This window comes from Eumetopias jubatus, unplaced genomic scaffold, assembly GCF_037043125.1.
Source record: "Eumetopias jubatus isolate StellerSeaLion01/CBP00866 unplaced genomic scaffold, mEumJub1_p1.0 scaffold_14, whole genome shotgun sequence".
In the NCBI taxonomy this organism is placed as follows: Eukaryota; Metazoa; Chordata; class Mammalia; order Carnivora; family Otariidae; genus Eumetopias; species Eumetopias jubatus.
In genome coordinates, this window is record NW_028274820.1 from 17,518,685 (window position 1) to 17,534,311 (window position 15,627).

The 15,627-nt window shown below is 36.3% G+C and overlaps 1 gene segment (V, D, J or C); it reads left to right on the forward strand.

Moving 5' to 3' along the window:
- Positions 1–267: 267 nt before the first annotated feature.
- LOC114202231 (T cell receptor gamma constant 1-like) lies at positions 268–15,424 on the forward strand. The segment is given in 5 exon segments: positions 268–341; positions 2,238–2,314; positions 8,947–9,276; positions 12,571–12,618; positions 14,847–15,424. Coding segments are annotated over 5 exon segments (672 nt in total).
- The last annotated feature ends 203 nt before the right edge of the window (positions 15,425–15,627 follow it).

Here is a 15,627-nt window from a genome sequence, read left to right on the forward strand (position 1 = left end):
GGTAATAAACCAAAGGATATTTTTCCTCCAAGAATTTTCTTCGTTCATAGCAGAGTATAGAAACATCCTAGCATCTAAAGCAACAGCTACAGCAATTGTTAATATTCACCAAGCCTTGGGAACTTTCTACAAACTACTGATCTATAGAATGTACATACTTCTGAATAAAGTTGTGGGATTATTGTCTCATTTGTTATTACATAAAGTAATAAGACTTTTCTTCCATTTCTTACAATAGCCATATTGTTCCACACACTCTCCCAAAATATGGTGGAAAATCTCTTGAGAGTGAAAAAGAGCTCAAGGATAGGTGTGTTTGAAGCAAAACCTAAAGAAAAAATGTGAGGATGTTGCTCCCAAGGGGAATATAACAATGAATTATTATAACATGGGGTTTAGGTGAGATCTTCTGGGATCTGATAGTTCTTTATACCAGGAACATAATCAATAACACTGAAACAGATCTTACTGAGAAGGTCTTTTATTGGTTTTTAAAACAAACCTTCCTCCCCCATCCTTGCCTCTGAAGAATATAGGCTGCCACTGCCTCCCCAGTCCTGATGCATGCCCCCTCTTGGAGAGAATTCTGACTAGTTACTTGCATTGCCAACCCCACAGATATATGGGTCTTTGACTTGGGTTTGTTGGTTGAATATATTCTTTTCTTGTATCTTCACTGTTTTTATGTCCACTGTCAACTTGTTCAGGTACATCTGATCTCACCCCCTTGCATTTCAAATGGAGACATCAAAATAAGAATCTTTCAGAATCAACTTTCCTTTACCCCAACACCAGACAGAACATTGCACATACATTGCAAGCTGTCTGGGGTTTCCTTGGAGAAGGCTATTATGCATGGTACCAACTAAAAGAAGAAGAGCCCCTGAAATGAATTCTATATGGCTCAACCAATATCACCTGTAAGACTAGCCCAATTCTGGCTTAGTCACAGATAAGAAAAACAACAGAGTCTTTTACCTGATAGTCAATCAAGTTCTCACATCCCATGAAGCCACCTGATATTGTGCCTACAGGGATCTCACAGTATCACAGAATCAGAAGGAAACTGTAAGAAATCCTTCTCTATGACTAACCCTCAACTCCTTTCTCACTTGAGCAACCACAGAAGACCCTTTCCTGCTCCTAATCAGAGGTTCATAAGCTGTTGGCACAGGAAGGGCCCTTTGGACATTTATAGCCTGATGCCCACACAGCAAATGGGACGTGGGAACCCAGGGATGGCAAATGTCTTGTCCAAAGCTAGTTAACCACAGAAGTAGGGCTACAAATGCATTTCTGAAGATCACAGAATAGCTTCCAAGAGGCTTCTTCTTTCAACATTTCAGAGAAATGGATTGTGTTTTCAAATTTTGGTTTAAATCGAAATCTATCATCTCATGGGAGATGGACTTCTCTACATATTTCTTTTTTATTCCAGGAAAAATAATATTACACAGATTATTTTCTCATTTTGCATGGTGTGGTAAAGAATCATGTTGCCAAGTCGTAAAAGTAGATTATTACAAAATGGAGACCATTGGGTGCCTGGGTGGCTCAGTTGTTTAAGCAACTGCCTTCGGCTCAGGTCATGATCCTGGAGTCCTGGGATCGAGTCCTGCATCGGGCTCCCTGATGAGCAGGGAGTCTGCTTCTCCCTCTCACCCTCCCCCATCTCATGCTCTCTCTATCTCATTCTTGCTCTCAAATAAATAAATAAATAAAATATTTAAAAACACAATGGAGACCATTGATCACATTTCTCAAGTATATCTCTGTTGGTACGTTGCATTTGGGTTACTGAAGTTTCCTCCTTTAGAAATATAATCCCATATTGCTAACAGAGCTGGTCTGGTGTTTGTGAGAACAGAAGGGCTTTTCCTTTGATGCATCTCTGAGCAGTTTCACACAATTGAACACCTGGAAATCAAAACCTCTTAATTCACTGAATACTTTTCCTGATAATGTAGATAAATAGTTGGTTGACCCGTTACTCCCAATCTCTCTTTTTTTCTTTTGCTTTTATTGTTTCTGTTTTCTATCAGCACTTCTCAGTGATTACTGCCTCCTTGGAAAACAGACATTTGGGTCAACTAATCCCAGGAAAACATAAAATATCAGATGCTATGAGCTTGTATTCAAGGACTTCCAAGGGAATCCAGAAGATCAGAATTGCCAGTACAAGGTTTCTACCTGCTGGTCCTGCCGTGAAGCTCAGGAGAAGGCTGATGTTTTTGTAGAACCTCTAACCAGTGTGATAACTCAGGCTGGATCAAGATATTTGCACAAGGAACTAAGCTCATAGTAACTCCCCCAGGTAAGTAACTTTGTTTTGTTTTGATCCTGTGAATGAAAAATTGATAGATGCTTTTAGAAAAAAACAATATAGGATCACCTCAGCATATGGACAGCAATTTTGCAGCTACTGGTCATTCTAGTGGGAAGAAAACTAGTTTGCAAATGATTTATTTATTTCCCTGCTTGCAAGCAGATTGAAATACTACTTTTAGAAAATACACACACACTAAAATGTACTCAGGATTGAAATTAAAATTTTTTTAGGACTGTGTCTACAAACCATTGGTGTGAGTTTTTGGTTCAACATGCTGTTCTTGTAGACAGTCTCTTAAGTGAGAAACACTTTATTTAACTACCTCTAGTATTAATAGTGCTCCTTTCTTAATGGTAGTGCATCTTTCTCTAATAACCTGTGAAATATATGATTTCTTTGATTTCTTTTTAACAGAAGTGCAAAAAAAAATAACTCTTAGAGCAAATGACTGTAGAACATCAATAAATCTCACTTATTATTGTAGCATCTCAGAGGGGAGGCTGAGACTGGTCAAAACTTGTGCTTGTGGCTCTTGTGATATTGCTCAGAGATGGTCTAGTTTAATGGAATTTGTGAACTCAGTAAACCATTTCAGTTCCAGAACCCATGAAAAGAGTCTGTCTGCATGCTTTTACATTTTTGTTTGTTCATTTATTGTCTCAGCAAATGTTTATTGAAGACAGTTTCTGTACTGGATGCTAGAGATAAAAGGATGGACAAGACACAGTCTCATCCCTCAAAAAGCTTCCAGTCTAGAGGACAACTATTCTAGATTGTAGCTTCATTGGGTCCCACATTTTTCTGCTTGTGGCTACCAGAGACACAGAACATCTTAGATTCATCAACTCTTTTGCTTTCTTAATTTATGTAATACCTATTGTTTATAAAATTCACATATTTGGGGCACCTGTGTGGCTCAGTCGGTTAAGCGGTTGCCTTCAGCTCAGGTCATGACCTCAGGGTCCTGGGATAGAGCCCCACATCAGGCTCCCTGCTCAGCAGGGAGTCTGCTTCTCCCTCTGTCTCTGCCCCTCCCCCCAGTCATGCTTTCTCTCAAGTAAATAAATAAAAATTTAAAAAAAATAAAATTCATATGTTTGTTGGAAGAATTTGATAAAAAGGCCTTTCACTGTCCTTGTAAAGGGAACAATAATATTAGCTAAGATTTATTGAGGGTCAGTTACCATGCTGACTAGTTTAGTGAATTATCTCATTCCTTAACAGCCCTATACAGAAAGTCTTCTCTTTCCAGTTTCACAGGTGGGGAAACTGAGGCTTAGAGATGTTCAGTTTTTTGTCTAAAATTACATGGCTAGTTACTATGGCAAAGAATGGGATCCAATAGAGACTTGTCCATTCCAAAAATGTGGTCTAGACCATTATGTGATATTAGAAACATTAGGCCATATTTTTTTAAGATTTTATTTATTTGTTTATTTATTTATTTATTTATTTATTTATTTATTTATTTGAGAGAGAGAGATGGCGAGAAAGTGCACATGGGAGGAAGAACAGAAGGGGAGGGAGAGTTGTACTGCATGCATAACTCAATTGCATAACTCAATTGCATAACTCAGAGCTGCCTTTGCACTCCTGCTGGGACAGCTGCAGAGAGACCAAAACAAACAGGATCCTCTGATGGAGCAACTCAGAATTTTAAATCAATTCCCTGGAAACTGTTAGGGTAATTTCAAGCTCAAGGGAGCAGTCCTTCAGGAATAACTAGGTTAAGAGATGATCATTATGATTTCAAACTCTGTAACAACTTATCAGGTCTAGTATCAGTGGGAATTAGATTCTGGAAAGAACTTACTTTACAATTAAACCAGATATCCCCACCCCTCAATATATGCAAATAAAATAATCCTGTAAAAATACTGAACACTCATTTATTAAATACTTAAATATATTATTTCTATTTTTTTCTTCTTTGAAAATTAAAGAAATAATAACTGTAAATTACACTCCAGTAAAAGAAGTGTTATCATAGAAGAAAACCCTTTAAGGGAAGAGATTAGAACTTTCAGGAAAATGGTGAGAAAAGGTAAAATCATATTTTCCAACCCCTGTGAGTAAGACGGGAAAGACAGAACCAAGCTGACCAGGCAGAGAGGGGTCAGTTCATCAGTTCATATCTAATGTGATTTTGCTTCAGGTTCATCTTTGTTTAATGATAGCAGGGTTTGAGGCTCCTGCATGGTTCAGTTGGTTAAGGATCCAGCTCTTGATGTAGACTCAGGTCATGATCACAGGGTTGTGAGATAATTATTTCCCTGCCTGCTGGTCATGCCTCTCCCCTCTCTCTCCCTCTCCCTGTGTCCCAACGCCCTGCTTGCACCCTCTTTCTTTCTCAAAAGAAAAATATTAGCAGGGTCCATTTTTATATATTTATATAAATATTGAAAAAATATGGGCACTATTTAAAAAAAAATTAAAAAAAAATAAAAGAGGCACAAAGGGAGTTTTTTGTAAGAGCTTTTCAGATAGTGGGATTGGTATGGCTGGAGCAGCAACAAAGTGTTTAGTCCTGGCACACAGCTCAGGATTACAGGTAAATTTTCTTTACATTCTTCCATATAAGGTAGGGAAGGAAGGCAGGTGATTCAGGGCCTGCAGGCTAGGTGCTGGTGTTGGCTCAGAATTCTAGGATTTGGTCCCAGTTTGGTCACAAGTTGCAGCATGATCCTTGGAGAGGTTGGTGACTCCATCCCAGTCCTTGGAGGTAGTTGCTGCCTGAGCTAGCATGGAGAACACTAACAAGGACTAACTAGCTGCAGCAACTGCAGGTCCCTAAGAGGAGGAAATGTTAGGTCCATTTGGGATTTCTGTATTGAAAGTTTTATAAAGAAGACTGTATATCTTATTTATGTGATTCCAAAAATAACCAATGGAAAAGAATGAACAAAAATTGCTAAACTTTTATTTGGTCAGAGGATGATGAATATCAACTATCAAAATATTTAACTATGCAACGCACTTAAAAATGTCATAAGCTAGGTTTCCCCCCCCAATATCAGTCTGGTAAATTTGTTCATTTTTCATTAGCCTTAAAGATGAAATTTTGCCTGAATGAGGGAGAATATCTCAGAAGGATGTTTCTAGAGTACTAGGTCTAGTCAAATAAAAGTTTTCAAAGAATTTTCACAAAGGTGATAAAACATTGAAAAAATGAAAGAAATATATTAAGTTTTCCTTAATGGTTATGAAAATAGGTACAAATGAATTCATAAATTGAAAAGCAAGTTTCTGGTGCTCTTTTTTCCAACTGACTACATAATCAATGTAAATTCTAGCAATCAAGTTTAATAATGGTGACACAGACATAATTCACGAGTTCCTGAAAAGATGTTTTTGAGAAGAGTGTGGTGTAAAGAGGAATATGGACTATGAATCTAGATCTATCACTTTCTGTATAATCTGGTTATTGCTTTCTTAAAATTTTAAAAATAATACATGCTCATTATGAAAAAAATTGGAAGAGAAAAATAAAGAAAAAAATTAAAATTTTATATGACACTTGTTACTGTTTTAACATTTTGGATTTTTATCCATTCTTATTATTGATGTAACAACAATCTCAAGTGGAAGGTGCTAAGGTATGTGAAATTAAATATGGAAATAGCTATCATAAAATTGGGACATGGTCAGTGATTTTCCCACCATAAAATGAGAATAATCTGCTGATAAAGTGAGTTAGTAGCCCTGTTTTGCAGGATGTTTTAGGGTAAATACTTTACCTTTTCTCTCCAGTCTATGGGTCTTAGCTGTGTGTGCAGAGAATGAAAGCTTCACCTTATGCTCTGGTATTTCAGTGTGTTTGAATTCTACATGTTTTGTGTCTGTATCTCAGAGCAGCGTTTGCAAACATCTCCCATTTTTCATGTCATCTTTGGGTTAGACCTTACCAAACTATCAAGCTCTGGGGCAGAAAAAGAAACAAGTTCTAAAGCACAAAATATTTCTCATTTAGTTGTATTACCTATTTCTAAAATCTATTTGAGAAGGCTTAAAATAAAATACACAAGTAGAGTTAGGCCATGAAATAAAAATAGATCAAAAGCACTAAGGAAAGCAGAAGAAAAAGGCCTGTGATTATCTATCAAGAAACACAGCGTCAAATTTTATGTTCAAAGGTAGGGGGAAAATGTGATGAAGTACACTACATTTTCAAATTTGTTATGTTTTTCCCACCATAAAATGAGAAAAGGACTTCAGTGCATGAGTCCTTTAGGAGGAATGTGAAGTGAAAGAGTGGGGCATTACCTTCCACATCCACTTTATAAAATGGAAGAAATGGTCTTTAAACGAGCACATTTCATGCTCCCACTGCATCATTACTGTGGGCCCCATGACACTTAATGTCCTTCACAGATGGTGACCTTCGGCAGACATGGTCAGACGCCAACAAGTTTGGCCTTCATGCTCACATTTATTAGAAAAAAGTTTAAACTTTTTAAATACAGTTAGTATTTTAAATAAAGTTAGAAATGCCATAAATTTGAAATTCATATTCAAATATGAAACAGCTTTATGTATTTAATAAAAGAAAAATAACAGAAAAAATAGAGAATAATTAAATCAACATCAATATGCAGGTTTGAAATATTACACTTGCACTTGAAAATGTAGTTGACATTTGGTAAATTTATATAGAATTCATACTGCTGCATCTTAATAAAATATAAATTAACTCCGGCAATTTAACTCCAATGTATTTTGTGATTATGCAAATGAATGTATGTAAGTGTATTGGACAGGTTTATTTTTCTTGGAATCTGGTTTCTAATTTATGCATCATAAAAATGATTTTGGCCATAAAAATCACTGTTAATACGTTTTAAAAAGAATGTTGAAGGAAAAACTATGTAATATTATTACCCAAAATATAGGCACTAACCATATTTAATCAAGTACACTATTTTAATGCACAACTTACATTCCACTGAGAAAATTGTGGAAGTTCAAGATTCATTTTATGCTGAAAAGAATAAAACATCAAGAGTCTAGTTAAAGAAAAGGGACAGGAGGTAAAACCAGTGTGTTACCATCCAGAAATTTTTCAAGTTCATCAGTTGATTTTCAATTTCTTTACTATAATGAATCAGAAGTATTCCTATAAAAAAAACACACAAAGTTTCTAAGATGAAAATTAGATTCCTTAATATATTGACTAGAGGCTAAAATTATGTAAATATCACATAATTGAAAAAATAATATCATACAATTGAAAAATTAATCTTCTTTATCTAATATGTTTTTCAAATTAAAAGCAAAATATATCATTGGAGAAATATACGGTGTCTTAATATTATAATCAATAAAATAGTATTTACACCATGCACAAGATATATAAAGTTAAAATAAGTACGTTATGACCTAATTCTATTTATTCATGAATAAAAGCTCATTGTTTGTTACTGATTTTGTATGAAAATAAGAGCTTTGCTACACAAGGAGACATTCTCAAGAATTTTTTTCCTAAAAAAAAAAAAGAGTACTATGAGCCACCCAGAAAAGATTTTTCTTCCTTTACTTCTCGAATGAGAAATCCAATTTCTCATTGAATTCTAAAGAAACTGCCCATTGAATTACTAAACTAACTCCAAAGTAGCTCTAAGAGAATATCAGTAAAGCACTTGCATTTCAGTTGGAAATAAATTTAAAAGGATTCTAACTTTTATCATTTTAATCACTAACAATAAATGCATAATCAAGTAACATACCAGTATTCAAGTGACATGCCCTTTAAAATCAAAGATGTTTTGTTATATATTTGACATTATGTCTGCAAGAAACTCTGGAACCATACTTTTAACATTACACCAATTATATATATACTTTATTCAACAGGTGAAATCACAGATATTGTGGGGTTCTAAAAACCATTTAGCAGCTTTCTAGGGCAGATTCAACTTTAAAGGGAGACATTGAGAGTCAAAATATGGTGTCATCTTAGTCATATATAAACCTCAAATGAAATTCCAATACAAAAATGTGCTTTCAGTGAACATTTTCCAAAGCAAAACAAAATTCTGATGTGTGTTACTTGATAAAGTTAATACAAAAGCATTTCTGAAAAAAATAAGCTTTCTAATAGCAGTTTTGGAAATACTGCCCCATTGCTTCTAAATTCAAGGCATTGTAAATATTTGGGAGGTGCAGTTTTAAACATTATCCTACTTAAAATCCTGGAGTTGTTCAGATGTGAGATTGAGATGTTTTGTAAAATCAGGAATCAAATAGGGGACCTCCATTACTTCAGAAGTGCATTTGGGATCCAATTTGAAGATTTAAAGGTCAACTTAATAGATTGTCAAGGACACATGGAAGTGAATTCTCAGACAAGTGACTATGTATTGTTTCAAAAAATCTCGCATTTTAATCCAGACTCCGCCACTTAAGTGTTGTGACTTTGAGCAAGTTACATGACTTCTTGTACCTGTTTTCCCACTGAAAATAAGGACAATCAGTCCCTCATAACCCACTGTGGATGAAAGGTCTGAGATAAGCACTAATTCTATGGCAAATTTCCTCATTTCACTGTGCTGGGTGGTTCCAACCACACAAAATTTGTGTTTCTCTAATAATGTTCTAATTGCTATTCCACTTACCCACAGATAGAAGCCTTGATGCAGACATTTCTCCCAAGCCCACAATTTTCCTTCCTTCAATTGCTGAAAGAAGACTTCATAAGGCTGGAACATATCTTTGTCTCCTTGAGGACTTTTTCCCTGATGTTATTAAGATAGATTGGAAAGAAAGGGATGACGAAACAATTCTGAAATCACAGCAGGGAGACACCATGAAGACTAATAACACATACATGAAATTCAGCTGGCTGACCGTGACTGGAGCATCAGTGGATAAAGAACACAAATGTATTGTCAAACACGAGCGGAATAAAGGAGGAGTTGATCAAGAGATTCTATTTCCTTCACAGAAAAAAGGTATGTACGTGTATATATGAATGCAACTTTCCAGTACCTTTTTCTTCCCAAAGGAAATATTCCACCTTTTCTGTCAAATACTAATGAAAAGAAACAAATAGAAACCTTTCATTGATGTTGTTACCTTTAATGGTAGCATAAATGTCCTGCTATTTTCCCATAGAATTGAAGTAAAATGGACTTTGGAACATACAGAGAAAAAGAAAAAGACAAATTCACTTAGTCTTTCTTGCCTCAGTTTCATCATCCAAACTATGAAGTTCACAGTGATGTTTTTTGGGGATCATTGTACGAATTAAATGAAACAATACACATGAAAGCACCTAGCAACCTCGCAAATCATAAATGCTCAAGAACCACTTTTGATGATCTTACTTTATCAGGAAATAAGAACAATTATACATCTTTCAGGAATATTCTATTCAGCGGTCAAAGTCCTTCTCACTTCAATCTTGCTCTACACAAAGTATAACCCATAAACAATGAGATAGAAGCTACAATAATTTGGTCACTATGGTTTTAGTATGGTCTTAGATTTCTCAGATTTGAATTTTATATACCACTCTAAGGTGAAGTTTGGTAAATAAAGATTGGGTGAAGCTAATGTGTACAATTATTCTTCCATTCTACATAATGGATATATTCCTTACCATTGGTAAAGCTGCTCAGCAAACATTATTGCAGTCCTAGTGTGTGCCAGGCCTGGTAGAGATGCAGAACGAACTACTGCCCCAAGGAGGATCACTACAGTAGAGAGAATATAATTTTCCTAATCACTCAGGGTCACTTGTGATTCAGGCATGATTCAGGCATTGTGCCCCAAATGAACCTCATTGGGGCTTATGCTGGACATATTTAGACAGTGTGGGCAGACAGCTGAAGGTGCCCTGACCCGGCTGTGGTCCAGTAACTCACTAGACTCAGTCAAGTCCTGGCATTAACATCACAGACCAAGACCCCAGAGGGACCATGAGAAGGAACCAATCTGTACTTTCCCTGCGGTTCATAAGCCCTTGGGAAGCAGCGGGAAACAAACACATAACAAAACATGCAAAAACCTTTGCAGTGTACCACTCTGAATTGCTGAAGTAAATCTTTATCCTCTTGGATCCTTAGTGTTTTCAGTGATCAAATTTAGAGTCAAAACTTACTTAACTTTCCTTTCTCCTGGCATGTGGTGAAGAAAAAGTGTAATAATGCCAGTGAAAATGCTTGTTTCTGAAAACATGAGATGGATACATTTATTCATCTGTTTATTGTATTTATGTATATTTTTCTAATAACTGGTGTAAGATTACAGACAGCCCTAATTTCTTATTTCTACCACTAAGAAACAGAGAGGAGGCAAATGAGAAAAACATAAGTTTAATGTAACCACTGGGCTGAAGTCCTTTAGGTATTGATTTTTATAGTGATCAAAGTAAAAATATACTATATTACATTCTATGGTGATGATAATAGAAAAGGGAGGTGTTTTTATTCATGATGTATTTTACCTGGGAATTAATTTCTGAAAGGAATGTCTCCTAAGATCTTCTCATAGCAACAAAGCTATTGAGGGCATTTCTGTTAATGCCTTTCTACAGCAAATTTCTAATGCTGTTTCTTGTTAGTTTTTTGTTTGTTCTTTTTGTTTTTGATGAAAGCTAAGAATATATAAAACATGGAAGCCCAAATCCATGAAGTAATTTTGGAAAAGATAAAACTATTCTGGTCCAAGTTTTCAACGAACGTGATTGAGAAAAAAAAACTAGGGTACACCCACAGATTTTAATTTGAGAGATTGTTACATTGTTACATTTTAAATTGAGAGAATGTTTTTCAATCAATCAATGTGTGGTGATTAGAAATTTTTATTTCTCTTTTAATGAGTAAAACCACTATAGAAAAGAAAGGGAATTTTAAGACACTTTAAGTCAGTTCTTGAGAATATTTTAACACCAAACATGATATATACTTTTTTTTTCTTGGGATTTACTCCAAAGCCTACAGCTCAGATTTATTTGTTAAGAGTGTACCAAAATAAGATTGTGTGGAGTGAATGATTTGCATAACAGAACCATATAGGTATGGACAAGGATACATCAAGCAGAGAAAGGATAAACCAAAACATGTTGGGACTCTCTTCCTCCATCCAACAGTCAATGATCTTTTCAAGGATTTTTGTCTTTGTGTGCATGTTGGGTTTTGTTTTTGTTGTTGTTTTTTACACTGTAAAGAAGTACAACCCTCACCTCAGTTTTATATATTCAGAAAACTATAATTATTAGTTGGCCCATCTTTTTATCCCTTGAAAGAAGTGGACTGAAATGTTAAACTTCTGTAACAGAAGGGTCATTTGTTAAGAGTAATTAAGATACTGGAAGAGATGATGTCTGAGAGTCCACAATGGTGGACTTATTATCCATTTCTATGGATTGTTTTACAAGGTATTTTCCACATGCTCTAGTTCATCTAAACCCTCACTCCTTTGAGTGCTGGCTCTGCCAATCACTGGTATGACTCCCAGCAAGTTACTTCGACTCTCTAAACCTTATTTCTTCATGTCTAACATGAATATAGCCCACTTTAGTGTCACTGGGGGGATCAGATGACCTAATACATGTGAACATTTCACATAGTGCCTGGCACGGTAATGATCACTCAATAGGTATTGGCTTTCATTAGGATTGTTGTCATGTCCACAAACACCACCCCTCACTCCAGAAAATCATGTGTAGGAGTTGAGGATACTAGGAACATGCATGATTTGGAAATGTAGGGCCTCTTTCTTTTGCTTAGAAGGGGAATTTACCTAAACCAGACTCCTTCTAACATGTAAGATTCTGCCGTGCATTCTAGGGTTGGATGAATTCATTTTGGTAGCAATCCTTCATGTAGGCAGTGGGTGCTGAGGACGGTACAGCAGCCAATGTTTCTAGTTATTTTTCCATTCAACAAGTATTTATAGAACACCTACTGTGCAGCAGGCACTATGCTGGGAGCTATGAGAACAGAAGGAAAACAAAATTGTCTTAGACATTACCCTCCAGTGGTGAGAAAAGAAGAAAAAAATGTATCATTCATGAACTTCAACATCTTCATGTGCAGAAATACAATATATGAATTGATCTACTGAATTATACACTCAGAACAATCAGTTCTGGAATTGTGGGGCTCATATTAGTAATGACTCTCCCCTCTTGGTTGACAAATTCTATCTATCTGTCTATCTACTTATCCATCTATCCACAACACAGACACCTGTCAAATAACGGATATGAATAATTGAATACTTGTCCTCATTTCTTTTAGAGCTTGCTGCTAGAAACTCCACAAAACCTTCTGTGAGATATAAAGATGGTAAGATTTTGTCTATGTTTGCCTTTATGTTATGCTATAGCACTTTTTCCTGCAGATCAATTTAACCTTTGAACTTCCCAGGCTTCAGGGAGAAACCTCAGAATGGCTGGATCTTGCAAAATAGACTGAGTGATATTTAAGTCAATCCATCATTTCTCAGGAGTCATCTTCACACAGTAAATGCAGGTTTGGGTGTGAGAGAACTATAAATTAGGGTTGCAGTGATGTGCTCTGAATTCTTTCAACAATGGACTTCATTTTTTCTGTAGCTTTTGTTTCTACTAACTGAGGAAAACATGATATCAAGTTGCTTCTATATTTTTAAGTCCTTGTTCTTGCTGGTGGTTAATAACATGAACCGACACTGAGAGCTTCTTGTACAGAAGGTGTTGTGCTGCACTGTGAGTGCATTTTATTTAATTCCCTTAATACTCACTGTGAAGGATTTTATTCCCATTTCACACATGAGGCAATGAGCTAAAATTAATTAAGTCCCTTGCACCACCACACAGTGAGATCAGGGGCTTCAACTCAGACCATCCGAATTAACAATTCATACGCTTTACTCAGTTTTCTATTCTGTTTTTGTCATAAAGCAAGATATCCCAAAGCTAAGGCCCTGAGACAGGTGCACACATGGGGAGGGGGTGTAAGTGCAAGGTTTCAAATGCCACAGACTGGACATTAACCCCAGTCTTTTAATTTTTAGCTACGTGAATATGAGTACAGTAGTTACATTTTCTGAGCCAAGCAGAAATAACACAAATAATGCCTCATTCAGTAATTGAAGACATAAGGTCACATATGTCTAACATAGGATATTTCACTTAGCTGACACATAAGTACTAGCTTCAGGACTTTTATTCCAACATATGTAATAAGAAAGTACAAGGACCATTGGCTCTAGCTCTGCTGATCTGCCCTCCATGTCCATATCAAGGGGCCTCTAGACTTTAGCTAATATGTTACTTGACCAAGGACCCTTTGTCAAAGAATTATGAGCACAGCATCACTTGATGTTCTTTTCCACACCAAGGGCTAATGATTCTGGAGTTCTGACTCTTTGGAGATAAACACGTAAAAGAAATTTCCATAAGAACAGACTCAACCTGATGGTTCATCGAGTAGCCGATCTGGCCCTCTATCATTGGCATTAATTATTTCTTGATATCATGTATTTCCTGCAAAACCTCAAAGGATAATAAATGCAATTATCCTATAACATCGTAACTACAATAAAGGTATTCAAGAAGGACAAGGGAGCGAGTTTGACCTCCTAAAATTGCAGAGAATTTGGATTTGCCCCTTTCTTTCACTTTTTTATTTTATTATTTTTTTAAGTTTTTATTTAAATTCCAGTTAGTTAACATAGAGTGTGATATTAGTTTCAGGTATACAATATGGTGATTTAAACTTCCACTCATCACCCAGTGCTCATCACAACTAATGCTCTCTTTACTAAAACCTCCCACCCACCCTACCTTGAACACAAGCAAATTTCCATTGATTGTACCCTTGATAGGAATCTCAGCAATGCACAAGATGTAATGGCTAAGATGCTTCTAAATCAGCAATTCATCTTTATATTTATGCTTAACTCTTTGTTGTCAGGAGTATTTATTACACGTGGAGGTACAGAAATACAGAGTAGGTAAGAATGTGTTCTTGAACATTATGTTGCTGGGATTAAAACCTTGCTGGTGGTATTTACTAACTGTATGACATCAGGCAAATCAATTCTCTGTCCTCAATTTATTTGTAAAATGGCAATGAAAATAATAATCTCCTAGGTTATTGAAAAATTAAGTAAGATTAAAGCTTTGCACACAAACCTCTCAAATTAAATGTCTGCCATTTAGTTAGTGATTAAAGCATATTAGATATATTATTACTTACAGATGTGGTGGGGGTGAAGAAATGGTAAAAGCTATTTTTAACCAATGCTTTTTCAGATCGATTCATCAGCCTTACTTTTTAATACTTTAGAATGTTCTAAGTGAATTTCCCATAGGTTGTTGATTGACTTGACCTGAAAGCTGGATTCTGAGTTATCTGGTGATGGGGGTGGTGGTTGTTGGTGGTGTAGACGTTTATTGTCAGGTTGTGCTGGTGTGGGGGCATCACTTCAACCTAGGTCATCAGAAATGTATAATGTGACCCCTCTCCCATTAATAAGTCCTAGCCCTTCAAAAGAACAGAAGGTGAAACTAATAAATGACTTCTTTTAGATACCCTGCAGCTGCAGCTCATGAACACCTCTGCCTACTACACCTACCTCCTCCTCCTCCTCAAGAGCCTGGTCTATTCCAGCATCATCGCCATTTGTCTGCTTGGGAGACCAGCATTCTGTGGCAATGGGAAGAGTTCCTAACATATGGTGGCACCAAGGGTCCACTTGTCTCCATTGTTTATTGTCCCTAAAATTGTCTGCTGTGCATCTAGTGGGACTTTCTCTCTAAGTTTGGTATATTTCAGTTCAAATGTGTTTTTTTCTCTTGTGTCATTCTTGCAGAACAGGTTAACAAACCACTGGGTAAACAGAAACTTTCACTCCACAACAAGAACAAATTCTGCCATGACTCAGGGGTGGGGCCAGGGGACCATCCACAGGGGCTTCAGGACCACTCCCTCCTTAACGTCCACCAGCTCCTCAGCCACCTGGTACTCATGTCTCTGAGCACAGCCAACACAAAGCTTCCAGTTGCATCTCTTGGGGCTCTTTAACCAGATAATTGCTTCGAAACCATTTATTTTACACATCTGGACTCCCATCTTTGCTACCTTAGTATTGTACTGCTTTATCATAATAGGCACAATAAAAACAATCAAAAGTGTACATTTGCCTCTATGTTCTTTCACTTGGTACAATCTAACTGAGAGTCCAAGGTAAGGGACAGCATGACAACTGAGGCTTCAAATTCAACACTGGTTGTAATATTGGTCAATTCCACATTTCTAATTCTTTCCCTGAGATAGTCCTTATGATTCCTTCTTTGGGGCACCGGCCCC